General features: G+C 45.0%; 1 protein-coding gene across 6 annotated transcripts in view; it reads right to left on the minus strand.

Moving 5' to 3' along the window:
• FLNB (filamin B, beta) overlaps nt 1-27,431 on the minus strand; it is a 179,109-nt gene that overhangs the window by 56,323 nt on the left and 95,355 nt on the right. For all 6 annotated transcript variants that reach the window (XM_011947240.1, XM_011947239.1, XM_011947237.1 and 3 more), the window contains 14 exons: nt 21,346-21,464; nt 20,081-20,158; nt 18,312-18,474; nt 17,384-17,581; nt 13,972-14,109; nt 12,244-12,370; nt 11,119-11,255; nt 9,575-9,768; nt 7,922-8,035; nt 7,158-7,301; nt 6,781-6,904; nt 6,304-6,464; nt 4,580-4,670; nt 4,145-4,314 (listed from right to left, as the gene is read on the minus strand). In XM_011947240.1, coding sequence (XP_011802630.1) covers nt 4,145-4,314; nt 4,580-4,670; nt 6,304-6,464; nt 6,781-6,904; nt 7,158-7,301; nt 7,922-8,035; nt 9,575-9,768; nt 11,119-11,255; nt 12,244-12,370; nt 13,972-14,109; nt 17,384-17,581; nt 18,312-18,474; nt 20,081-20,158; nt 21,346-21,464 — 1,958 coding nt within the window. The remainder of the gene's footprint in view (nt 1-4,144; nt 4,315-4,579; nt 4,671-6,303; nt 6,465-6,780; nt 6,905-7,157; nt 7,302-7,921; nt 8,036-9,574; nt 9,769-11,118; nt 11,256-12,243; nt 12,371-13,971; nt 14,110-17,383; nt 17,582-18,311; nt 18,475-20,080; nt 20,159-21,345; nt 21,465-27,431) is intronic.

Raw genomic sequence — 27,431 nt, forward strand, 5'->3', positions numbered from 1 at the left:
GGGCATACTTCCTTAGCCCAGTCTTGAGCTTATAGCTGCTCTTGAGAAAACAGAGTTCAAAGGAGAATGAGGAGGTGTGGGCATCACTCCTCTACCAGATTACAACGTTCTTAGGCCATCTCTGCTTGTGAATCCAGGCATCACGTCATTTATTCACTCACTCACAGCCATTAATCCATACAGAGCACTTATAGGGCCAGGCTCTGTGCTGGGGGTGGGGGTGGGAGTGGGAAGGAAACTCAATCCAAGGAGAGATTTAATGTTTTCTTTGCCATAGAAAAATAGGCAGAATTGCAAGTTGCCCAAATAATGAAACAATAAACCCAGTTCTAAACAACAAACAACAAGAAGGACCCCAGTGCCACCCTGCAAGTCATTCACACTAAAGGCAACAACCGCCACCAAGGCCCACCAGGCTCCCTGAATGTATCCTGGGACCATCCGGACGCACAGCCCTAAGTGAGTACTCAGCATGGCAGCAGTTCTCAAACCTGCTGCTATCAGAGAACTGGATGAATGTGACCTTGGGGTGACTCTGAAGTAAGGAGCCTCCCCTCCAGCATCACTTCAAAGGGGACAAAACCGGACCTAGGCTCCTAACCACTTCTTTTTTTTTTTTTTTTTTTTTGAGACGGAGTCTCACTCTGTCACCCTGGCTGGAGTGCAGTGGCCGGATCTCAGCTCACTGCAAGCTCTGCCTCCCGGGTTCAGGCCATTCTCCTGCCTCAGTCTCCCGAGTAGCTGGGACTACAGGCGCCCGCCACCTCGCCCGGCTAGCTTTTTGTATTTTTTAGTAGAGACGGGGTTTCACCGTGTTAGCCAGGATGGTCTCGAACTCCTGACCTCGTGATCCGCCCGTCTCGGCCTCCCAAAGTGCTGGGATTACAGGCTTGAGCCACCGCGCCCGGCCCTAACCACTTCTGCCTCAACCAGCAGCAGAGGACGTCTAGGGTACTGGGTTCTGCAGTCCCTTCCAAGGATGCAGGTCAAACCCTGACCCTGTCCTGACATCTGCAACTTACTTTCTAATGGCTCAGCCAAAACACTAAAAGGCATATAGACGTATAATAAAGCAAAAGTCACAAAATGTTTTTAGAAGATGCTATGACCTTGTGATCCTAGTCATTGTACACAGACAGCTATGGCTTTCTGGTGCATTCCCCTAAAGAATGTGGAGAATTTGGCAACAAAGAAGATTCAGGCTGGTGCGCCCAATAGTAAGGCTCCCACCAACCCTCAGAACCATCAGCAGGAAAATAATTACCTACTTACTATTGAGTGGCCTGATGAGAAAAGGATGCTCTATCTACAAAAGTATTAGTTTTATCATTACTAATAATGAATGTTTTGTTTTGGATTTTTTATTTTAAAGCACAGGAAGAAGCAAGTCTGGAGCTAAGAAGCCACATTTATAACCTGCACACAAGAACTATTAACAGAGTGAAAAGGCAACCCAAGGAATGAGAGAATATATTTGCAAATCATTTATCTGATAAGGAACTAATATCCAGAATACATGGAGAATTCCTAAAACTCAACATAAAATTAAGAAGGTTGATATAAAAATGGGCAAGTAGATAATTCTCCAAAGAAAATATGCAAATGACCAACAAGCACGTGAAAAGATTATCAACATCACTAATCATTAGGAAAATGCAAATCAAAACCACAGTAAGACACCATCTTACTCTCAATAGGATAGTCACTATCAACAACAACAACAAAAAAAAAAAAGAAAAAAAAACAAATGTTAACAAGAATGTGGAGAAATCCTTGCATGCTGTTGGCAGGACTATAGCAGTGCAGCCACTGTGGAATACAGTATAGTGGTTTCTCAAAAAAGCAAAAAGAGATTTCCATATGATCCAGCATTCCATGTCTGGGTATATACTCAAAAGAATTAAATGCAGAGACTCAAAGAGATACATGTACACCCAGCATTATTCACAACAGACAAAAAAGACGGAAGCAACCCAAACGTTCTTCAACAAATGAAGAGGGCCGGGCGTGGTGGCTCATGCCTATAATCCCAGCACTTTCAGAGGCTGAGGCGGGCGAATCACCTGAGATCAGGAATTCGAGACCAGCCTGGCCAACATGGTGAAACCCCATGGTGAAACCTTGGCCAATATGGTGAAACATCCATACTAAAAATACAAAAATTAGGTGGGCATGGTGGCACGTGCCTGTAGTCCCAGCTACTCGGTAGGCTGAGGCAGGACAATCACCTGAACCAAGGAGACAGAGGTTGCAGTGAGCCAAGATAGTGCCACTCCAGCTTGGGGAACAGAGCAAGACTCCATCTCAAGAAAAAACAAACAAAAAAACTGATGAAGAGAGAAGCAAAATGTATACACATACAATGGAATGCAGCCTCAAAAAGGAATGAAGTTCTGATACATGCTACAACATGGATGACAATGGAGGACATTACGCAAAGAAAAACAAATCAGTCACAAAAAGACAAATACTGAGGTCAGGCGCAGTGGCTCATGCCTGTAATGCCCGCAGATTTGGAGGCCGAGGTGAAAGGATTGCCTCAGGCCAGGAGTTCGAGACCAGCCTGGCCAACATGGCAAAAACCCGTCTCTACCAAAAATACAAAAATTAGCCAGGTGTGGTGGTATGTGCCTGTAATCCCAGCTACTCGGGAGGCTGAGGCAGGAGAATGACTTGAACCCGGGAGGCAGAGGTTGCAGTGAGCTGAGATCATGCCACTGCACTCCAGTCTGGGCGACAGAGTGAGACTTTGTCTAAAATAAATAAATAAATAAATAAATATAAATAAATAAATAAATAAAAATAAAAATTTGGAGAAGAAAGCACAAACAGCAGCAAGCCTGGATGAAAGGGGCCACATTTATAACACGACACACAGAATCCCTTTGCCCAGGGAATCCCTCCCACTGCAGGGATGTTCTGACAGTAAGGATTCCATCTCCAAGGGTGTGCAGCCCCCAAACTCAGGGGACAGCTACACCATGCCCCCCTCCTCACTATAATCCTCTTTCTTCCCCACTTGACTCTTGCCCACTCCTCGCTGAGAGGACCCAGGTGGAAGCAAGGCTTCTGAGCAGTGTTTCTGCCGAAAGCGTTGCCCTTCTTCTCCTACAAATGGCATTTCAAACACAGCAGGACAGTTTCCCTTAAGAATAAAGGAATCTCAGAGGTTTGGAACAACCACTTAGAACATGAGGCTTAAGTATTAAAATCCAGACTTTTCTGCCAGGATGTCTGGTCTCCAGACCCCAGAGGTGTGAACATGAAGCAAAACAAAATTTTAAACAAATATAATGGATACAGGCTTTCAGTTTTACAAGATGTAAAGAGTTATGGAGATGGATGGTGGTGATGGGTGCACGACATAATGAATGCACTTAACACTAATGAACTATACACTTAAAAGTGGTTAAGATGGTAAATTTATGTTATATGTATTTTACCACAATAAAAAATTTTTTTTAATGTTTTTAAACAAATAAACATTAACTTGTACAGAGAGGTAGTTTTCAGGCCCTTATGGCCTGAAATAATCAGAGGAAGCCAGCCTAGACGGTAAGATCACATGTGAAATCCTGCATTTTGTAAAGGGATAATAATTTGCTGCCCTAAATAGTGTGTTGGGCCTTAGGGACAAAAGGCTGAACTGGCTCTTTGAGAAAAGACCTCATTCCAACACCTCGTAAAAGGGGTAAACTAAGCTAAAAGGGCCAGGAAGGAAACATAAAGGTGTAGCAGCTCTTTCTCTGTGGGTAATTAATGAAAAGACTAAAAGGCAGCTGGTGAGGCTGCGAGGGAGTGCACGTGTGTGTGTGTGTGTGCACACATGTGCACCTGTGTGTGTAACAGAAGGGCCTGAATATCAATAACTGAGCATTTCTCTGATAAAACCCAAACCGAAGGTGGAGATATGGGACCAGCTTCCTGCTTGCTCTTGGGGAATTCTGCAGTCCACCTGACAGAACCCATCGGGCTTCCTATAGGTGCTCCCAGAGGGGTTCAAAATGCCAGGAGCCGCTTCCCATCAGGAAGCACTTTGGCAGAGCACCTCTCACACCCTTTGGTGTCCACAGTGACCCAGCACAGATTGCATAGAAAGGGGCCTGGCTGGGGGCCAGGGGAGCAGAGGGGACAAGGACCCTACCTGTTGGGTGGGTGTATATTTAACGGTGTGGGAGTAGTCGTAGTTATCGATGACATCCAAATCCTTCACTGCATCGCCAGGAAGAGGGCTGTTGAACTGCACGTTGAGCGGGGCTTTCCCGGCCCCCTTGGTGTAGACAGTGAAGTGGGTCGGTTTCCCATTTTCCACACCTGGAAAGATACACTGTGTGAGGAGACAGACCAGCTGGAGTAGTTTCACTTTGAGAACCCGTCAGACAGGTTCAACAGCACCAGGTCTATTACGACAGCCGGCTACAGGCCCTGGCCAGCCACTGCTGCATCAGAGCTGCACAGAACACCTGCCAGCTTGGTGTTGGTGTTGATGGAGATTAGGTTCCTCAAGGCCATGGACAAAACACGCCCAGTGCCACCGGCCGGCAGAGGGGCCCAGGACAACCTTGATGTGCCATCTTACCTGCTTTGCTGAGCCCTGGGCCTTCTGCCTTCACTTTGCTGGCATCGTGGGAAGGGTCAACTTTGACTCTGAAAGGGCTGGCAGGGATTTCCTGTAGCAGAGACACGGTCTTAGTAGGAAAGCCCCTGAAGCAACAGCCAGAGCTCAGGGTGCCTTGAACAAAGGGTGAACCTTAGCATCACTCTGACTTAGCAAGGGGTGAGCAGACTTCTGTTACCACAGGTAAACAGAAGGGTAAGATAAGCCAAAAGGGCCCAGCATTGGGTAAGGGCTATATAGGTCACTCTATAATAGGTCTCTAATAGGTCTATAATAGGTCACTCTCTAATGCCTGGATCCCTGATGTCACAAATAAACCTGAGGACTTTGAGCCTGTAATACCAAATGTTAAGTACTTAGGATGAAAAATGCCAACAAGAATAAAACCAAAAAGGATAATAATATATGGGGCTGAAGGAAGGAAATGTTCTCCAGGGACAGCTGAGAGCTAATGTCTGGGGAAATGCAAGAAGTGATCAGAGACAGAACGATTATAATTCTTCAAAAAGAATGTTGTAGACTATTGGAAGAAAGGCAGAAGAGGTTAAATGGATGATGTCAAGACCACTAGACCACTACCTTTAGGCACAGAACATTCTACTAAGGTTCCCATTCATATGTAAGGTTAATTTTAATCCCTAGGATTTCAAAATTCTCTCAGGATCCTGCTCACCCTATCTTCACCATTGCATACCTGAAACTTCAAATCACCTCTCTCTATAAAAGTTTAAGGGCAGAGACCACTGTCATTTGCTTTAAAGGCATCAAAGTAGAACATATCTGGAAGCTAATTGCATTTCAACCGAAATATTGATGAAAGTTTATAACAAACTAGTCTCTCTCCAGACCCCTGCTTGTAACCACTGAACACACTGCCTCACTTTTGTTAGAAAGTGGTAATAATTTAGTTCTGGAAAAGTTTTTTTCCTTCTTGGTTGTAAGGAACCAGAGAGAAAACAATTGAGCAGCGTTCTCAAGACAACTTCCCTGTCACTAAAACACGAAAAAGGAGGCCAAATGCAGTGGCTCATGCCTGTAATCCCAACACTTTGGGAGGCCAAGGCAGGCCTGAGGTTAGGAGTTTGAGACCAGTCTGGGCAACCGTCTCTACTAAAACTGCAAAACAATTAGCTGAGTGGCCAGGCACAGTGGCTCATACCTGTAATCCCAGCACTTTGGGAGGCCAAGGCAGGCGTATCATCTGAGGTCAGGAGTTTGAGACCAGCCTGGCCCAACATGGTGAAACCCCATTTCTACTAAAAATACAAAAAATTAGCCAGGCGTGGTGGCCTGTAATCCCAGCTACTTGGGAGGCTGAAGCAGGAGAAACACTTGAACCCAGGAGGCAGAGGTTGCAATGAGCCAAGACCATGCCATTGCACTCCAGCTTGGGCAATAAGAGCAAAATTCCACCTCAAAAAAAAAAAAAAAAAATTTGCTGGGTGGTATGAGCCTGTAGTCCCCAACTACTTGGGAAGCTGAGGTGGGAGGATCACTTGAACCTGGGAGGCAGAGGTTGCAGTGAGCCAAGATCACACCACTGCACTCTAGCTTGGGTGAAAGAGTGAGACTTCATCTCAAAAATAGTAATACTAATAAAATAAAACACCAAAAAGTAGATGAGACATGCACACGAGTGGCCAAAGAGAATCCAAACCTACTCCACTCCAGGCTCCAACACATACCTGAGATGCAAAGAGAACTTTGATAGTGTATCGCCCAGCAGCGGGAGGCACATATTTGACTGTAAACGTATCATTGGCATTGTGAATAATGTCAAAATCCACGTCTTCCTCATCTTCACTTAACACCCGGGCATCACACTTAATGCCAACGCTGACATCACCTGGAACAGACCAGCTTATTAGCACCAGCTTACAAGAAACAGCATGTCCTGTGCAATCTCTTCCAGCTCAGGTTAACACCCCCAAAAAGCAACTGGGAAGTTTCTAGTAAGAAACCTGAGAAAAAGTAAGGATTTGGGGGAAAGAGATGATGGATTAGCCAAGATACCACCAAGGAATGACTCAGAGGCTCAGTAGATGATTATCTATTCAGATAGACTACTTCCTAGTTCCAAGGGAACTGCCCTCAAAACGTTAGAAAAGAACTCCCTTCCCCAAGGAGCAATGATCACTGGGTTGAACGAGGCCCTTTCTCACCTTCCCCAGCCTCAGTACAGTCCACTGTGAAGTGTGTAGGTTCATTTGCCTTCAGACCACTTCTCTCCACACCTGGTCCAAACACTTTGACCTTCTGAGGATGGCTACCTTGCCCGATGTTGACCTAGAGAAGACATGGAGAAGGTCATCAAGTTCTTCTCCACTTGGACCCAGTAAAATACTAATAAAAAACATTGTTAGAAATAGTTCTTCTGGGTGGGCTGGAGCACTCTACCCTTCAGGCCCCTCCATCATTCAGTTCCCACCAGGGACGGGTTCCTTTCATATGTCTGCCTTGGCCGTCAGGCATGGATCCCAGACCTGGTGTATGACCAAGCGTTTCTATACAACAGCCAGGATTCTGCCTCACAACCTACCCTGAAGGGGCTGTGCGGGATGTTCACGCCTCCCCAGACCACAGCAATGGTATGCTTGATGGCCTTCACCGGAGTGTATGAGCAAGCATATGTGCCATCCATCCGGCTCTTCATCTGGATGTCAATAGGTTGGCCTTCCCCATCCTGCAAAAAAGCCAGAGCTAGGACCAGAGGTGGCCCTTACATTGTCTCTATCAAACAGGGCTACTGTGGCCTCCCAAGACAGCCAAGTCACCATTTGCTTATACAACAAAACTTCATGGACCACCTACAATGTGCCATGTTTTCACAACACGATGACAACCTGTGACGAAATATGACATGCATTTATTTTCAGTTATTAAAAGCAAGTGGCCCAAAAACAAAGCTATGGCCACTCAATGCTTTGTAATTTCAATTCCTGCATTTAAGTCCTTTGGTCAAATTCAATTAGATTAAATAAACATACTTTTTAAATCCTTGTTTACAAATCTCCCACCATGGCCTCAGCAGCTTCAGCCACACCAAAAGACATTACAGAATAACCTGAAACAAACAAGCCTCATTTCCACAGCATACAAATCAGAAAGATGATTTTTTTAAAAGCCCAGTACTCTACATGGTAGTCTCACTGAACCCTCACATAACCCCATAAGATAATCTTGTTATCATTTCAAAGGTGCAGACGAGGAAACTGAAAATCAGATGGACTCAGCAACTTGCCATTACATGGACAGATCTTGTTACCTGACAATTACCTGCACAGGTGGCCCCCTGAAATTTACCTGAGCAAATATCTTTAAGGGAGCTTTTCCAGCATCCTTAGGATCCACAGTGAACTCGGCCAGGTTGCTGACAATGCACCCAGATTTCTCCAAACCTGGCCCGTATGCTCGAACCTGAAGCAAAGGCAGATAATAAGTCTCTTTCTGTGTAATGCCCCAACTAAGCCCTTATACAAAGACAGGTAACCAGGGGATGGGGGAAGAACAAAATGACCTGTGTCTGTTTTTACAGTATCCACATAAGAGGATGGTTACAGGAAGTTAAGTGCTAAAGTAGGTTGTAACTTAAAAATAAATGTCTCTCCCTCATAAGGGAGAAAAACTCTCTAAACAAATCCAACCCACGGCCTGAAGACCCCATGAGGCCCAGGATGGCTTTGAATGTAGCCCAACACAAATTTGTAAACTTTCTTAAAACATTACAAAATTTTTTGCAATTTTGTTTTTGTTTTTCTTCATCAGCTATCGTTAGTGTATTTTACGTGTGGCCCAACACAATTCTTCTTCTTCCAATGTGGCCCAGGGAAGGCAAAAGATTGGAAACCCGTTCTAAAACCATGCCCAAACTAACCCATGCTCCCTGCCTTATTCTAAGTTGACCTAGAGAACTTCTAACAACTGGGGCAGAGACCTCCAGTCATGCCCAGTTTCAATGTTACCACTTTGAGGGGACTCAGAATCTTTACCACGGACATTTGCCCTAGAGGGCAAAGGAATAGCATTTGGCCAAAAAGGGTAGCTACCAGCCCAGACTGACATCAGCCTATGGACAGCTGCCCGTATGGGCCAACAGTAGCACACCTGGCATGTGGGGCCAACTCCCTGTCAGCCAGGCTGGCTTAGACTTAATGCTTATCAGCCTGCTAATGGTTTGAGAGGAAACTCTTGGAAACACTGCTCCAACTTAAGAGGCAGGGAACTAGGGAAAAAAACCTCCTTTATCTATGGAGCATCTTGAAATAATAACTACAGAAAATGGCTGTAAGACTGACATATGATCCCTGGAGTTGCAAGAAAATAACAGCTTATGGAGCTCCCTGCATGGGCCAGGCATGAGCTAAAGGCTGTCTTTGTGCATGCCACCTCTTGAATCATCGTAGAAGCAGAGACTACTATCATTCCTGTCTTATAGAGGAAGACACCAAGAGTCAGACAGGTAAGTTACTGCCCAACACTATAGAAGTGCTAAGTGATACTACCAGGATTCAAATGTAGGCCTGGACTGGGTGTGGTGGCTCACGCCTGTAATCCCAGCACTTTGGGAGGCCGAGGAGAGTGGATCACTTGAGGTCAGGAGTTCCAGACCAGCCTGGCCAACATGGTGAAACCCCATCTCTACTAAAAAATACAAAGATTAGCCGGCTGTGGTGACGCATGCCTGTAGTTCCAGCTACTTGGGAGTCTAAGGCACGAGAATCGCTTGAACCCAGAAGGCAGAGGTTCCAGTGAGCTGAGATCATGCCACTGTATCCCAGGCTGGGTGACAGAGCAAGACTCTGTCTCAAAACAAACAAATGCAGACCTGTTTCCTTCCTAAAATCCAAATGATTCCTCTCTGCCGTCTCTCAACATGCTGCTTAAGGCAACTTCGGGCATGGGGGTGAGGAACCAGGGGCCAGGGACAAGAAGATAGAAGCACAGCAGCTGATTCACCAGATCAGGGTTGTAGTCTCCCGTGGCTGGGTGGATGAAGGCCATGTACGGGCTATCCTTGATGTCTTCGTCATCACACATGATGTGAACAGCATATTCGCCAGGCTCCTTGGGCCAGTATTTGACGTCACATGATCCATCATTCTGGTCGTCATACTCAATCTTTGCCTGAGAGGGGCCTTCAATGGCAAACCCTAGGGGGTGGAGGTAGAAGGGTCTCCCTGGTTATATGGTGGAAACCACCTATTCTATGTTATGACAACTCATTCCCGCTGCCTCCCTAAAAGCCAAGTGTTGACCAGAAGATTGAAATCTGTTTGTGTCCCTTTCTCCGAAAACCAAGCTCATTGAGTCTTCAGTAGAGATAGAAGGGGTGAAATATATATATATATAGTATTAAATACATTATATGTATTTTATCATCATCCAACAGGGGAAGTCCAACCAGCAAACCTTTCTGTTGGAGATGTGGCAACATGTGGCAAAAGCCTTGAACCAACACCCACTCTTAGCACCACCAAATCTACTTCTGGGTTTTTATCTGAAGGCAATTACCAAGGATACGCAGTCAGCACTGTTTTCATAGCAAAACCTTGGAAATAACTAGAGAGCCTGACAATGGATACAGCCATACAGTGGAATTCCATGGAAGCCATGGAAAATGAAAGCATACCCTATATTTACACATAAAGATATAAAGACTTGTCCAAGATATTTTCTGTACCAAATCAATATTTGCATGCATATGTACAGAGAAAAAAGTCTAGAAGGATACACTAAAAGGCTTAATATTATCTCTAGACTATGAATATACAAGACAATTAATATCATCTCTCTAGAAGGGAAAAATAAATGTGATTTCTTGTTTTTCTCTTTTGCTTATTGCTATTACCTAAAACAGGGGTTGCTAAACTACAGTCTGAAGGCCACATCTGGCCCATTGCTTACTTTTGCAAATAAAGTTTTACTGGAACATGGCCACACCCATTTGTTTACGTATTCCTATAGCTGCTTTCAGGCCTACAATGGCAGAGTCAAATAACTGTGACAGAGCCCATAGGGCCCACAGGTGGAAAATATTTGCCATCTGGCCCTTTATAGAAGAAGCTGGCTGACTCCTGATATAAAATGATCATATATACATTAGACATGTATTTAAAATATACTTCAGCTGTGCTCCAAAGAAAATATTTATCTTCCAAATCCAAATTTCAGCAAAATTCATTCATTCATTCATCTAAACTATAGGTCAGTCAACACTATTTGCTAAGTGTTTACTACGTTCCAAGCATTGTTTAAGGCACAATACCCACGTAAGGCTTCTGCCCCCAACTCTCCTGGATGAATGAATGCTGGTATCAGAGGCAACTGCAAATGGAAATGGCAACTCTACAGCAGCACGCAGAGATAGCTTAGGGTGGCTAGGAGGCCAGGAAGCTAAAGGTATTGAGGCTAGGCAAGGCCCCAACATCCAACCTGACACAGCCCAGAAGCCCTGTAATCCTCAGTCCTCCAGAAGATGCCGGTCAGCTGCGTCCACTTACCCAGAGACCCCACTTCAGAGCCAATGGATTCCACCACGAAGTCTGCTGACCGCCCAACAATCCCACCATGGAGCCCAGGGCCCCAAGCACGGACTTTCTGCATACCCGCTTCGGGGCCAACTTGAACTTCAAAGGGACTACAGGGAAAGGAATAGAAGCATCAAAGAAGAGTAAAGTAAGGCCTCACTATAGCCATAAGCTGCAGTTCCTTTGCATTCTTCCCACTTGCCTGATCCTTTCACCTGGCATCCCAAACTCCAGCCAGCCCTTTCCTCCCACAGGCCCCTCACCCATAGCTATTGTTATGTCAACAATATAATGTAATGTGACTGCTTCTGGGAGCTCAGATGGCCACTAGGTTGACACTCAAGCCACGCTGCTTTGCACCAGCCTCCTGGTCCTTTACCTTTGTGTGCAGGCCTCCCCAGACTATGACTCTGGAAAGTGAGAGAGTCCACACACACTATATCCTGCTTATGCTATAACCAGAAAACTCGGCTGAATGGGTTTTATCTCATACATGAATGAACGTGCTGTAACCTTGGCATGGGAGGCTTAAAAAAAAAGTGTGGTAGGTATTCAGAACCCAATAATGCCCAAATATTTCTCAAGGCTAACTGAATTTATTCGGAGTTTAAAGTTGCACCCCCAGGGGAACTGGAAAACACAGAACGCAGAGGGGCAAGTGCATTGCCCACAAGGCAAAGCTGTAGACTGCGTCCCTTGGCCCCTGAAAGCACTCACGTAGACGGTCTTAATGTAAACCACAGCAGATTTTGCCCCGTGGCATTCATGAACAAAGGAGTTCATTGAAAAAGAGAATCTCAGTGTATATGCAGGCATCTAGACACACAGCCCATTTGCTCTAACTGCTCCTTCTGCCTCCCCTGCCTCCCACCAGCCCCTAACCGCCAGCATTTGATTTAAAGCAAGTCAGCTAAAACCACAGCAACTTTCTGCTGCTTTTGGGAACAGGCCAAATGTCTGTACTGCTCTGAAAAAAAAAAAAGAAGTTTTCAACAAAGCAGATCTCTTTCCCTCCTGCAACCCGGGAAGCAACCACCCGTGAGTCTGCCCTGGGCCGAGCACCCTCCAGAGAGGACCCCTCTGCAGCAGGAGCCTCACCTCTTCGGAATGTGGTGTCCCCCCCATGTGATGGCAATGCTGTATCTCCCCGGGGTGCTGGGGTAATACTCAAATGCGTAGACCCCATCCAGAAAGCCTTTCTGCTTCACCAGCTCCTCCAGACCCTCTGTGGGAAGGAAGGAGACAATCTTTCCAACACAATCCTAGGCCCAAAATGAGAATCAAAAGGACAAGAAGAGAGAGGCAGCCACACTGACAAAACATAAACCATACATAAAAACCAAGTGGACTGCCCCAGAGTATGGGACCTCTCCCCACCAAGCCTGGGAGATTACTTCAAAGCTAAAAACACAGCCATCTCTGCTTCAAGGTATGAGGAAATGGAGGACTTCCCAGCTTTAGAAATCTCACTTGGCTACGAGGGGCCCTGAGGTCCTGAACTCCCTGGACCTGTGTAAAGATAAATCCAGTCACATTTCAGTATTTCCCAATAATCATAGCTACCCTTCCCAGTCCCCCACAAACACTGGGGAAGAAGCAAACCTTTAGAAGTATTTGGTATGAGTTTTAAGTTAAGTGTTCCAGCATATCCTTTTCCATCGAAAGCTGGACAACAAAAGCAAGAAAGTCCTTGGACGCTATCTGCAAGAGGACAGGTTTTAGATGCGACGCTGCAAACTCTAAACCCAGCCATCAGGCAAGAACCTGTTTTGTGTTGAGCCCTGAGGTTTGGCCGAGAAAGTTGTTGAGTCAAGCAAGTATCCAAGGTCAGGAGAAAACACACACACACACGCATGCACGCAGGCACACACACACAGAGAGACACAGACACACACACACTCCCCTCCTTGGCTTCTGTTGCAATAATCTGGGAGGGAAGACAGCCCCCAAGCAGCTTGACTCCAGGTCTGGGCAGTCTAGAACCTTGGCTACCCTCAGGGCACAGCCTGCCCCAAAGCTGGGTGCTGTGAAGTCAAATATTAACTTTCCGGAGCTCAGAATGCTCCTGTCCCAGCCTGTTGGGAACACAGAGGGTAAGAGCAATCCTGATACAGGAAGCTCAAGATTCCACAGGCATGGGAGTAAAACCACTAAAGGCTGCTACACCCAAGACTAGAAGTGCTGAAATGCTTCTCTGTTCCAAGGAAAAAAGTGAAGACACCCGTCCCCACATCTGCTGTCTCCTTCCCCAAAAGAGGGAGAGAGAATGGGTTGCAGGGTTTAACCTGTCCCTCCACAAATGGCATTTATCTACGAAGAAAACTTAATCTTAGGGAATTTTATTCTCCTTCTATAAGCACTGATCATAGTAATTAAGTACTCGACATAATTTCATACTCTATAAAATTTAACCTGTAGTGAGAAAATCACTGGTTTTGGAGACTGTGCTTGAATTCCAGCTCAGATGCTTACAAAAGCTGGATGACCTTGGGCAAGAGCCTTCCTCTCTGAGCCTACATTTCTAAACTAAAAAATGAGCCGTTTGTTTCCAACAGCAGCATTTCCCCAACTCCTTTACATCACTGCTTTTTCTACTCCCAGAAGTCTTGATGCAATGCAAAGCTGTCAAGCCACCCACTGTTTGCATCCAGGGCAGACATTACTAATCAATCACTGCTGTCTTCCCCAAGGAGCCCAGATAGCCTCAAATCCTGACATAGCCTTTGGGATTATTGAGGAAAACCAGCCGTGGGATGAAATCCATATGCCATGACTGCAAAGTTAGTCAAAACCACACCTGAGATAGAGAAACAAAGGAACACTTACTAGGACCCTTCACGGTTACACTGAGCTCCCCACTTCCTGCAGCTTTGGTGTCAACCTTGAAATCTGCAGTCTCCCGGATACGGACGCCTTTGGGTTGCAGGCCTCGGCCACTGGCCCGGCAGGCATTTGGATTGCAGGCTGCAAGCACAGTTTTGACATCAATTCAATCTTTCATTCTTTAGTCCGAGTTGTGAAAGCCAAGGTAACCTGGAGCTACCCGCCAAGAAAATATTTGCACAAATAGTATGCAGTAGTTGCCCAAGACCAGGGGTCCCACTCAGGCAGCAAATACAGACACAACATAACTTTGTCCAGTCACACCACAGAAGGACTGGAGAAAAGCGACTTTGGCAAAGAAAACAGGAGAGCACAGCAAATCCATGCTGTGCTCCTGGTACCAGCATTTAACCTTTAATTTGTGAAAGGGAGTTAAGGCCGAGTACTGGACATTATTCAAACCTCACTGCCATACTCAAGGGCTCAGTATTTGGATAGACTGGACTTTTTCAAGTCTTCTTGGAAAATGCAGTACTTGAAAATGCCTGTCTGGGTTCCAAAACCTGGGTCAGCCATTTTTAAGTGTCTAAATGTTGTTGTCTTCCACCTGAACAACCAGGCAAAAACAACCAACACAGCTTGGAAAAAGACCAGTTCAGCCCCACCTTGGCTGAGGCAGACCAATCTTTTAGTGCTGTCTGTTACAAGGCCTTCTGAATGTGGGTGGCTATAAAGGCAATAATTAGCAGTAAAAACCACTGCTGATTTCATTTCCGGGTCTAGCTTGAAAACCTAAAGTTGTAAGTCTAAAAGTTAAGGACAAAGATAGTTTCTAATATCCCTTATTGAAATGTCCACAGAACTACTGTTCCATGGTATGTAGAGGTTGATAAAAGATACCTTTATGCCCTAGAATAAATCCTCTGCCCAGCACGGACAACCTTTTCAGTAAATAGAAACGGGAGACTAGTGGGGAAAATGTCATACTATTAAGTGGCTTTTCCTTTCAAATTCCTTTCAAATACTGCAAATTTGACAACTCTCTATACAGGAAGGTCACAGACTTCAGAAGATGGGACTCTACTCCATAGACGGAAGGTAATTCCTTCTCTGGTTCATCCTTCCTGCAATGGCCTTAGCTGGCTATTTGGCAAAGAACTGCTTCCCAAAGAGTCATACATATACTCTTGGAGTTAGAGATGATTTTAGATGTTTTATGGATGAACATAAGCTTATGGTGGCACTTTACGGCAAGTGACTTCGGTTTTCCATTGCGAAAGTGATAAAAAGTTTCTTTTAACATAAAATCATTTACACCTGTAAACCCAGCACTTTGGGAGGCTGAGGCAGGGAGACTGCTTGAGTCCAGGGGTTTAAGACCAGTCTGGGCAACATAGTGAGACCCCATCTCCACAAAAAGAGAAAAATTAGGCCAGGCATGGTGGCTCATGCCTGTAAACCCAGCATTTTGGGAAGCCGAGGCAGGTGAATCACTTGACATCAGGAGTTCGAGACCAGCCTGGCCAACATGGTGAAACCCCGTGTCTACTAAAAGTACAAAAAAACTAAGCTGGGTGTGGTGGTGTGCACCTGTAGTCCCAGCTACTCAGGTGGCTGAGGCATGAATCACTTGAACCAGGGAAGCAGAAGCTGCAGTGAGCCAAGATTACACCACTGCACTCCAGCCTGGGTGAGAGAGTGAGACTCTGTCTCAAAAAAAAAAGAAAGAAAAGGGGGGAAAAAAAGGTAAAACATTAACCAGGCATGGTGGTGCACATCTACAGTCTTAGCTACTCAGGAGGCTGAGGTGGGAGGATCATTTGAGCCTGGGAGGTCGAGGCTACAGTGAGCCATGATGGTACCACTGCACTCCAGCCCAAAAGACAGAGTGAGACCCTGTATCTTTCCCACCGCCCCCCTGCAAATATATATATATATATTTTTTTACAAATATATATATATACATTTTACATATATAAAATCATTTAGGTGGGAGAGGGGATGTTAGTAAATTAAAAGAAAAAGGTTATTAATTAAATGCTAAATAGTATAGGATGTACAGGCCAGAAAAGAAAAAGGAAGTCCATGAGTGAGGAAAGGTTGGAAAACAATAGTAGAATTAGGAAATCTATTCAAAATGCTCTCTTATGTAAAAAAGAGCTTTGCTTGGGAATATATTAGAATTTTTTTGCCTGTTTTTTCTTTGTAGAGGGAGAAAAGTTGGTCACACCAGAAATAAGTCACAATACAATGACAGGACTTCCTCGGAGGGTTTTAATGTGTCTTAAGAAACATACACACTCATGGAAATTATGAACGTGTGCAACAGTCTCAACATCAAAAGAGTAACTGCTGAGTTCATATAAACATTAAATGGGGCTAGAGTCTGAAGGGCACCACCAGCTCCTCCACTATCTAAAAAAGCCCTAGATGTGTTTAAAGGCAATTAGAGAGTGGGTTTGGGTTCCGGCTGGACAAGCTGTAATAATAACACCTGCACAGGAGTTTCCTAAAATCACACAGAGCACGGGCCCAGCTAACATTCACAAGCAGCACAAAGAACTGGCAAGGAAGTCCCACCCAACCAGCCCTTACCAAGCAAGAGGCCTCTGGCCCAGTGGTCTCAACTAGGAAGCCAACAGCTTCAGGGTCCAGGCTGGCCCAGAGGTAGGATTCGGAAGAGGAAGCCACGTCTGCAGACGCAGATTCGGAGGACAGAAGAGGGAAAGGCAAGCGTGGGTTAGAAAAGGTAGTACAGTTGGAAAACAAAACAAAACAAAACAGAAAAAAAGGGGCAACAAAGTCAGAGGGAGAGAGTCTAACATTTGAGAAAAATGCATACCCCCAGCGCCAGAGGGAGTTTAGCAGAATAGTTAACGGTAAGGCCAACAGAGTCTGCGGTTCTAGCCCTACTGATGACGCCTTGTAGTACTGACACCTAACATTATCTAAGCCTCAGCATCTCCACCTGCAAGCTAGGGATAATAATAGCACCTGCAACACACAGGCTGATGCAATGATTAGATGCAGTCATGGTAAGTGCCTGGGCCAGTAAAGGCCAAGCAATGGAGGCTGCAGGGCCCATGTTGCTGCTGCTAACTTCGGTTATGATGCCGACTCCTCCCACTGCCTCAGTCCCACCTCCCTCAGTGAGGATAATGACTCTCCTGTACATGTGTTTTGGAGAGAAGTAAATGAGTTAATATAAGTAAAGCACTTAGGTCTCTGCGTGGCTCATAGAAGATATTAATATTAATATATTGAGGATAAAGTAAGCCACTTTCTGCTGAAGTAGCCCTGGCAGAAAAGGACAGGCATAAGGTCATTGTTGGACCCTGTTTTCCTGGCCTCCCTGCCCAGCTGTGCAGTCAGTTTCCACATGAGAAGCCGATCAGGCCAGACACCCAGCACTCACCTTCCCCAACCTGCACAATGAAGGGACTCTTAGGAATAGTGTCCCCAGCAAAGAAGACCTTGACCACGTGGGGGCCAGGCTGCATGGGTTTGTACACACATCGATACACCTGGTTTCCTTTGTCTTCCACGAGCAATTCCACAGTGTTCTTCCCCTGGGGATCTTCCACCTCCACACCAATGTCACCCACACCAGCTCCTATGAGAAAGCAAGCATTCCTTGAGCCCAGGTCACCCTCTCTGAAAGCTCACTGCTGCTGAGTGCAAAATGTAAACAGGACCAGTGTGGTGGTTCACACTTGTAATCCCAGCACTTCGGGAGGCCAAGGTGGGCAGATCACTTGAGGTCAGGAATTTGAGACCCGCCTGGCCAATATGGTGAAATTCATCTCTACTAAAAAAAAAAAAGCAAAAATTAGCCAGGCATGGTGGTGCACGCCTGTAATCCCAGCTACTTGAGAGGCTGATGCGTGAGAATTGCTTGAAACAGGAGGTGGAGGTTGCACTGAGCTGAGATCACGCCACTGCACTCCAGCCCGGGCAACAGAGCGATTCTCTGTACCCCTCCCCCGCCAAAAAAAAAAAAGGCAAACAGGAGACAAGCTCTCAGGGAGGTCCACACCAAGATGTTAACTATTTTCTAGGGGTGGAAGGGTTTACGGTTGAATGTTTCCTTTTTCTGCATTTTCTATGTACTACATGGAAAAGAAGCTGACAATTCAAGAAGTATGTCTTATTCAAGTGAAGCTTGAGTATTTTAGAGAAGAAAAGCTGGTTTTGAAAAATCTAATGTAACACATTTGAAAAAACTGTCTTTGTGATTATTTGATTTAAAAGACAAAAGGTCAGGCCTTCAAGTTCCTGAAGATCACATTTCAGCCTTTGGAAGGAAGCCCAAAGGTCAGATCCGTGGAGGAGAGGCACGTTACCTGCCGTGTAGATGTCAAAGGAGGTGGGCTTATTGGCGATGTTCCCCACAGCTTCCAACCCTGGACCTTTCGCAGTGACTTTACTGGCGTCTCCCTGGGCCTTGTCAACATTCACTTCAAATGGGCTCTTGGAGATGTGCTGTCCTGCAAAGAGGACTGTGACCTGTAGGTAACAGATAGGTGAGAAATACATAATCAGTTCTCTGTGCGCCCAGCAAGACTGCCATCAAGCCACATACATTGATGATTACCTCTCTTACCCTCCCATGATGGCACACACAAGGTGTCTAAAATGAGGAGCCCTGGAACCAAGTTTAACAGCCTGAATAGGACTCCCACCTGGCCCCTTTAGCCATACAGCTGGGTCTGAGGCATCACACCTTTAGCAAAATAAAAATGCTGACCTTAGATACGCTTAGTCTCTTTAATAGGAAACAAACACATTTCAATCTCTGGACATTGAGTCCTTTCAGGGGGCTGAATGGGCCACTATCCCTCAGAATAAAATGTACAGTTCCAGGATTTCAAATCCACAGCCAAACTGTTTTTTCAAGGGACCAAGATCATTCTTAGTTAGACACATGGATTTGGGACAAAGCAGAATGATTTCCATCTAAAACTTGAGTCACTGTTCTCATCTTTGAAATTTTTGGGGAGTAATTGGGTTGGGTTTCATATGAACCTATACTTGATTGGAATGAATTAATTACATTATAAATGCTCCCTTCAAGGGCATTTACTCCAAATGCATCATATTCTAAGAGTCTAAGAGAATGCTAAGGCCATCGTTCCAGGTGAATTCACTAAAGCCCAAGGTGGTCTATATTCAGTCTACATTCCAAAGTCTGGGCAGGTACATGATGGGATTGGCCTTTATGTGCTGTTGAGGGCTTTCTTCCAATGAAAAGTGTGATCCTGGGTCACCCCACTCTCCTGCAAGACAGTCTCTCTTAGCTCTTGCCCTATAGGCCACCTGGATGTCATCTCAAACAGAACACGAAAGGTTGCCAAGACAAAGAGCCTGAGGCCTCAATCCCTATCATTTCTCCAGGTGCTGAGGGGGCCATTTCCCTCTACTATATTCAGCTGAACTACTCCAACCTCAGCCTTCAATGCTGACAGCCCCTCCAGAGCACCTCCAAGGGGAGTACTTAAGAAAGCATTAAGGACAAAGAGCCAGCAGGGTGCGGTGGCTCACGTCTATAATCCCAGCACTTTGGGAGGCTGAGGCGGGAGGATAGTTTGTAGTCAGGAGTTCAAGAACAGCCTAGGTAACCTGGTGAAAACCCGGTCTCTACTAAAAATGCAAAACTTAGCCGGGAGTGGTGGTGGGTACCTATAATCCCATCTACTCGGGAGGCTGAGGTGAGAGGATCGCTTGAGCCAGGAGGCGGGGATTGCAGTGAGCTGAGACTACACCACTGCACTCCAGCCTGGGCGACAGAGCAAGACCCCATCTCCAAAAAAAGAATCAAGGAAAAAGAGCCCATCTATAGTGTAGTCACCACAGCATCTACACTCCAGACACACAGCTGCAACCATTAGTTACCTAGATGGAGTTGGAAAAACCTTACCACACTGCAAACAACTCATCCTAGCTAGTCGAGGGAATCCTAGCGATTCCAATTTTCTATGAGGAGCATAGATCCTTCTATAATCAGAAAGGAAAATCAGAAATTCACTTAAGAAAAACACTCTTTTTCCTGGGCTATCTTTCTTCTCCAAGTCCCAAAAGCAGCCCAAGCCACAGCCATGCTGCTTCATCTTACTTTGTGCAGCCCAGTGACCTTGGGCAGATACTCCACAGAGTATGTCTTGTTCTTGTCGCTGTCAGGGGTCACTTGTGCCTAGGAGGAAAGGTGGGCAACAGTTAGAAAAGGCGCCGGTGTGAGTAAGGAGCATGCTGTGTCAGCAGGGGTTCTGCAGGAGCTGCCAGGTTGGGAACACTGAAGATGCTGGCAAGCTTCTGTCCCTCTTGCACAATGCCCCAAGAGAGAAGCTGCCAAAAGTCACAGAAACAAAACCACACAGTGCAGAAGCATAACAGAGTCAGGACTCTCCAGTGTCCAGCATCAGGCTGGCACTCTCTAGGTAAGAGGGAATATGAAGTAAGAAACTTAAACCTTTATCCACTCAATAGTTCACTGAAAGCTTATGAAATGCTGGTCCCACTGCTAGGTACTAAAAATAAAACATGAGCAAGTCAGGCACAATCCCCACCCCAGTGGGAGAAACGGACCATCCAGCAGTAAACTTAAGAACTGCAAATTATGCTAAATGCCAAGAATAAAATAGGTCCTAATAAGTGATAGAAAGAACAGCATGTGCAAAGGCTCTGAGGGAGGAACCAAAGAATGGCCAGTGTGGGAAGAGAGCGGGGCAAGACTATCTTATTATTCTGGCCATCAGTATCTAAAACCTCAAATGAGGCTGGGCTCGGTGGCTCACACCTGTAATCCCAGCAGTTTGCAAGGCCGAGGCGGGTGGATCACCTGAGTTCAGGAGTTCGAAACCAGCCTGGCCAATGTGGTGAAACCCTGTCTTTACTAAAAACACAAAAATTAGCCAGGCATGGTGGCAGATTCCTGTACTCCCAGCTACTCAGGATACAAAAATCAGCCAGGCTGAGGCAGGAGAATCGCTTGAACCTGGAAGGTGAAGGTTGCTGTGACCCAAGATTGTGCCACTGCACTTCAACCCGGGCAACAAGAGTGAAACTCCGTCTCAATAAATAAATAAATAAAAATAATAAAACCTCAACTGACAAGGCACCTTTGCTAAACACAAAGTATCCTTTATTTCATTAAACACTGTGTCCCCGGCAATCAATTTAAGTTCAATTTCAAGGCTCAGCTCTTGGGCAGGTTACTTTAACAGCTATAAGCCTCAGTATCCTTCTGGTAAAAAAAAAAAAAAAAACAACTTTCTGTTGTGAGCTGAAATGAGGAAAATGGAGGCACAGTCCCTGGCCTCATTACAAGCCCCAAAAGTTCCATGAGGTGCTAGAAAGGAAAGGCAGCATCCTCAAACATACCTCCTCTTTGTTCCCTTCTGGGTCCTCAACAAACACCATCACGTCTCCTTGCCCGGCGCTGATGGTGTCCACAGTGAATTTGGCTGGCTGCTTCACCATGTTTCCAGTGGGCTCGATTCCTGCCACAGGTTTACACAGACACGTTAGAAGCCGGGCAAGAGTGTGGCATGAGCCATCGCCCACTGCATCTCTTTCAGGGAACTGAGAGATGGGACCCAGCCCTGCAGATCCCACATTGGAAATGGGGACAAACTGCCTTGACAAGGACAATCAGACAGGTTGAAAGCCTTAATTTTGTCCATGTTACTGAAGCAATATCCAATTTTGATATTCAGAGAACCTCAGTCAGGAGTTTATACGAAATTGTGGAAAATAACGTAGTTAGTAAGTAGTAGCAGAGCTTGCCTTGATGGAAGCAACACAGCAGGGAGGAGGGAAGCTTATTTCTCATTAAGCAGCATTTATTGCATTGCCTGACATGTTTAAAAATTACATTCAACCATTTTTTAAAATAACCTTTTTATTTTAAGATGATTGAGCAAATTCACTGAGACAGATTTTACCTGTAGGTGTAAGAAACAATGCCCTTGCTGGGCACGGTGGCTCACGCCTGTAATCCCAGCACTTTGGGAGGCTGAGGCAGGTGGATCACCTGGGGTCAGGCATTCAAGACCAGCCTGGCCAACATGGTGAAACCCCGTCTCTACTAAAAATACAACAATGAGCCAGGCGTGGTGGCGCATGCCTGTAATCCCAGCTACCTGGGAGGCTGAGGCAGGAGAACTGCTTGAACCGGGGAGGTGGAGGTTGCAGTGAGCCCAGATCGCACCCTAGGCGACAGAGCATGACTCTGTCTCAAAATAGTTTCCCCAGTGGTAACACGGTAAAAAGCTATGACTCAATCTCACAATCAGGGTACTGACGTTGATACAATCAAAATAGAGAACATTCCCTTTAGCACAGGGAGTCCTCCTGCTGCCCTTGCATAACCACACCCACACTCTCCTTAGCCCTGATAATCACTAACCTGTTCTCCACACTGTAATTTTATTATTTCGGTAATATCACATCAATGGAATCATAACTATGTAACCTTTTAGGACTGGTCTTTTTCACTACACATAATTGTCTACAGGTTCACCCAGCTTGTTGCTTCTATCAATGGTTTTTTTTCCTTTTTATTGCTGAGTAGCTAATATTCCATGGTATAGACGTACTACAGTTTAACCATTCGCCCACTGAAGAACATCTGGGTTATTTCTAGTTGTCTATTACCAGTAAAGCTGCTGTAAACATCTGTGCATAGGGGTGTGTGTGTGTGTGTGTGTGTGTGTGTGAATGTAAGCATAAAATAGTAAGAAATTATATATTTAGGTCCCTGGTTCCAGAGTTCCTAAACTCCTTGGAATGTCCTTGGTGACAAGACCATCTTCTGTTCTAATGAGGCAACTCTTAGTGGGCTCCCGGATAGCTTTCAGGATGGGGCTAATCAACAGAAAGACCAAGTCATGATCAGAAGCTTAGAACTTTTGGCCCCACTCCCCATCCTACAAGGAAGGGAGAGGAACTGTAGTCTCAATTAATGTCAATCATGCCTACGTGACTTAGCCTCCACAAAAATCCCTTAAGTACGGAGTTTAGAGAGCTTCTGGGTTGGTGAACACATCCATGTGCCAAGAGGATGGCCCACCCCAACTTCATGGGGACAGACGCTCCTGTGTTCAAAACCCCTCTAAACTTTGCCCTGTGCACCTCTTCATCTGGAGGATCATCTGTATCCTCTATCATATCCTTCACTACACAACTGCTAAAGGGAAGTGTTTCCCTGAGTTCTGTGAGCCACTCTAGCAAATAATGCAACAGGAGGAAGGGGTAATGGGAACTTCTGATTTGTAGCAAACCTGGACAGAAGTTGCGGGTAGCCTGAGGACCCACCACTTCTGACTAGCCCCTGAAGTCGGGGTGAGTTTTGAGGGACTGAGCCCTTAGTGGGGTCCGCACTAACTTCAGGTAGACAGTGTCAGAATTGATGCGAATTGATTATAGGACACCTACTTGTTGTCCACATAAAATTGGAGAATTGGTCAGTATGGGGGGAAAAGTCCATAGATTTTGGTGACCAGAAGTGAAGTACTGAGAGGAGTAGTACAGAAGAAAAGTTTTTTTTCTTTAGCTATGAGAATATAGAAGGAAAAACAGTGGCTCTCCTATACAGTAAGTTTTCATTCCTCTGCGATAAATGCCAAGGAGTGCAATTGTTGGGCCATATGGTAGCTGCATGTACTGTTTTTTGAGGTTTTGTTTTTGTTTTTGTTTTGAGAACAGTCTCACTTTGTAGCCCGGGCTGGATCATGCAGTGGCTCAATCATGGCTCACTGTAACCTTTACCTCCCAGGCTCAGGCAATCCTCCTGCCTCAATCTCCTGAGTAGCTGGGACCACAGGTGTGTACCACCACACCTGGATAATTTTTAAAAATTATTTGTAGGCCGGGCGCGGTGGCTCACGCCTGTAATCCCAGCACTTTGGGAGGCCGAGGTGGATGGATCACGAGGTCAGGAGATCGAGACCATTCTGGCTAACACGGTGAAACCCCGTCTCTACTAAAAATGCAAAAATTAGCCGGGCGTGGTGGCGGGCACCTGTAGTCCCAGCTACCGGGGAGGCTGAGGCAGGAGAATGGCATGAACCCAGGGGGTGGAGCTTGCAGTGAGCCGAGATCGTGCCACTGCACTCCAGCCTGGGCGACTGAGCGAGACTCTGTCTCAAAAAAAAAAAAAAAAAAATTATTTGTAGAGACACAATCTCCCTGTGTTGCCCAGGCTGGTCTCAAACTCCTGGGCTCAAGTGATCCTCCAGCCTCAGCCTCCCAAAGTGCTTGGGATTACAGAAGTGAGCCACTGTGCCCAGCCTATTTCTTTATTAAGAAACTGCCAAACAGTGTTCCGAAGTAGCTACACCATTTTACATTCCCACCAGCAATGTATGAGTGACCCAGATTCAGTTTCTCTGCATCCTTTCCACATTCAGTGTTATCAGTATTAATACTTTTTATTTTAGCTGTTCTGATAGTGTGTACTAGGATTAATTTGCATTTTTCTCATGGTTAATGATACTGAACAAATTTCTATTTTTTTTTTTGTGGTCATATGGATGTACTCTTTAGCAGAAACTGTTTATGTCTTTTGCCCATTTTCTTATTGGGTTGTTTGGTTAAGTGTTTGTCTATTTTTTATCTACTGAGATTTGAGAGTTCTTTACATGTTCTAGATACTTGTGTTTTGTTGGACATATGGTTTGCAAATTTTTCCCCCAGTCTTTAGCTGTGTATTCATCCTCTTAACTGTAAAAAGTTTTAAATTGTTTGTAAAAGTTAAATCCAGCCCCCAGATCCCAGTCTCAGCAATATTTTGAGTTCTGTCTGAGATGTGTCCGGGTGGCTTTTACAGGGTGAGGGCTAAGACAGCTTGTCTTGCAGGACAGTGGGTGACCCAGGAGTACACCCTTTGATGCAAGAAAACCCTCAACAGCACATAAAGGCCAACCACCATGTACCATGTTGAGCTTTTGAGACAGACCATCCTTCTTAAAACGTTAAAAAGTTTTTAATTTTGATGAAGTCCAATTTATTTTTTTTAATGGATCATGTTTTTGGTGTCAAATCTAAGAACTATTTGCCTAGCTCTAGATCTCAAAGATTCTCTTCTATGTTTTTTTCTCAAAGTTTTATAGTTATATGGGTTTTTTGTTTTTTGGTTTGGGGTTTGCTTTTGTTTTGTTTTGCCTACGGATGTTCAATTTCTCTGCCACCATGTGCAGAAAAGGTTCTTTCCTCCAATGACTTATCTTTGCACCTCTGTCAATAATCAGTTGTGCATATTTGTGTGGGGCTGCAATTCTGTTTCACTGATCTATAATGTCTATCCTTTGACCAATACCACAAAATCTTGACTTCTGTAGCTATACAGTAAGTCTTGAGATCAGGAAGGCTGATGACTCCATGTTGTACTTCTTTCTCAAAATTGTTTTTGCTACTTTAATTCCTTTGCCTTTCCATATATGTTTAAAATAATACTCTTCTTGCTATCTGCAAAAGCTCTTGCTGGGATTTTGACAGCAATTGCATCGAACCTCAATGACAATTTGAGGAGAGGTGGTATCTTTACTATTTGGCTTCTTTTTTGAGACAGAGTCTCACTCTGTCACCTAGGTTGGAGTGCAGTGGCACAATCTTGGCTCACTGCATGCTCCGCCTCCCAGGTTCATGCCATTCTCGGGACTCAGCCTCCCGAGTAGCTGGGACTACAGGCGCCCGTCACCATGCCCAGCTAATTTTTTGTATTTTTAGTGGAGATGGGCTTTCACTGTGTTAGTCAGGATGGTCTCAATCTCCTGACCTCATGATCCGCCCACCCTTGCCTCCCAAAGTGCTGGGATTACAGGTGTGAGCCACTACGCCCGGCCCACTATTTGACTTTTACAGTCCATGAAGACATTATATTGCTCCATTAGGTCTCTTTTATTTATCAGTGTTTTTGTAGTTTTCAGCATTTAACTCCTATATATGTTTTATTACATTTACATTTTGTAATGCAATTATAAACAGGCTACGCTATTTTTAACTTTTGTGTCCATTTGTTCATTAAATTATATAGAAATATAATTGATTTTTACATATTGATCTTGTATATTGTGACTTTGCTGAACTCACTTACGGGGTATTTGGGTTTTCTCCCCACCATGGATTCTTTGAGATTTTCTACATAGACAATCATCTACATCTGCAAATAGAGACAGTATTATTTCTTACTTTCCAATAAGCATGTCTTTTATTTCCTTTTCTTACCTGACTGCACTGGCTAAAACTTCTAGCATTATGTTGAATAAGAGTGGTCAGAACAGCCATCCTTGCCTTGTTTCTCTCAGGAGAACACATTCAGTCTATTAACCATAATGTTAGCTGTAGGTTTCTTGTAGTAGCCACTCTATATCAAAGTGAGAAAGTTCCCCCATTCCTCTTTTGTTTGAATTCTTATCACGGATGGCTGTTGAATTTTGTCAAATGCCTTTTCAGCATCTATTGATAGGATCATGTAACTTTTCTTTGTTAGTCTGTTAATATGGAAGATTACGTTGACTGGTTTTTTTTCTTTTTTTGAGACAGAGTTTCGCTCTTGTTGCCCAGGCTAGAGTGCAATGGCGCGATCTCGGCTCATTGCAACCTCTGCCTCCCGGGTTCAAGCAATTCTCCTGCCTCAGCCTCCCAAGTAGCTGGGATTACAGGCGCCCACCATCACACCAGGCTAATTTTGTATTTTTAGTAGAGACGGGGTTTCATCATGTTGGTCAGTCTGGTCTCAAACTCCCGACCTCAGGTGATCCACCCGCCTCGGCCTCTCAAAGTGCTGGGACTACAGGCGTGAGCCACCGTGCCCGGCCTGTGTTGACTGCTTTTCTAATAGTGAACCAGGCCTTGCATCCCTGGAATAAACCCCACTTGGTTATAACGTGTACTTCTTCATTATATACAGCTCAGTTTTATTTGTTAACATAGTCATTTGCTGCACAATGAAGTTTCCGTCAAAAATAGTCCACACATACAATGATGGTCCCATAAGATTATAAATTAAGCCAAAAAATTCCTGTTGCCTACTGACGTCGCAGTAACACATCGCATTACTCATGTGTTTGTGGTGATGCTGGTATAAACAAACCCACTGCGCTGCTGGCCATAGCAACGTATAGAGCACGTACAACTATGTTCAATACACAATACTTGATGATAAATGACAATGCTCCTGTTTTGTGTATTTAATATACTATACTTTCTATCATTACATTTTAGAGTGTGCATCTTCTATTTAAAAATTAAGTTAACTGTATAGCAGCCTCAACAAGCCCTTCAGGAAGTATTCTAGAAGAAAGCATTGTTATTATAGGAGACGGCAGTTCCACACATTACTGTCCCTGATGACCTACTAGTGGGACAGTGGGACAGGATGTGGAGGTGGAAGACAGTGATAATGATGATCCTGACCCTGTGTAAGCCTAGGCTAATGCGTGTGTTTAATTTAAAAAAAAAAAAAA

The sequence above is a fragment of the Colobus angolensis genome, unplaced genomic scaffold (assembly GCF_000951035.1).
Source record: "Colobus angolensis palliatus isolate OR3802 unplaced genomic scaffold, Cang.pa_1.0 Scaffold26, whole genome shotgun sequence".
In the NCBI taxonomy this organism is placed as follows: domain Eukaryota; kingdom Metazoa; phylum Chordata; class Mammalia; order Primates; family Cercopithecidae; genus Colobus; species Colobus angolensis.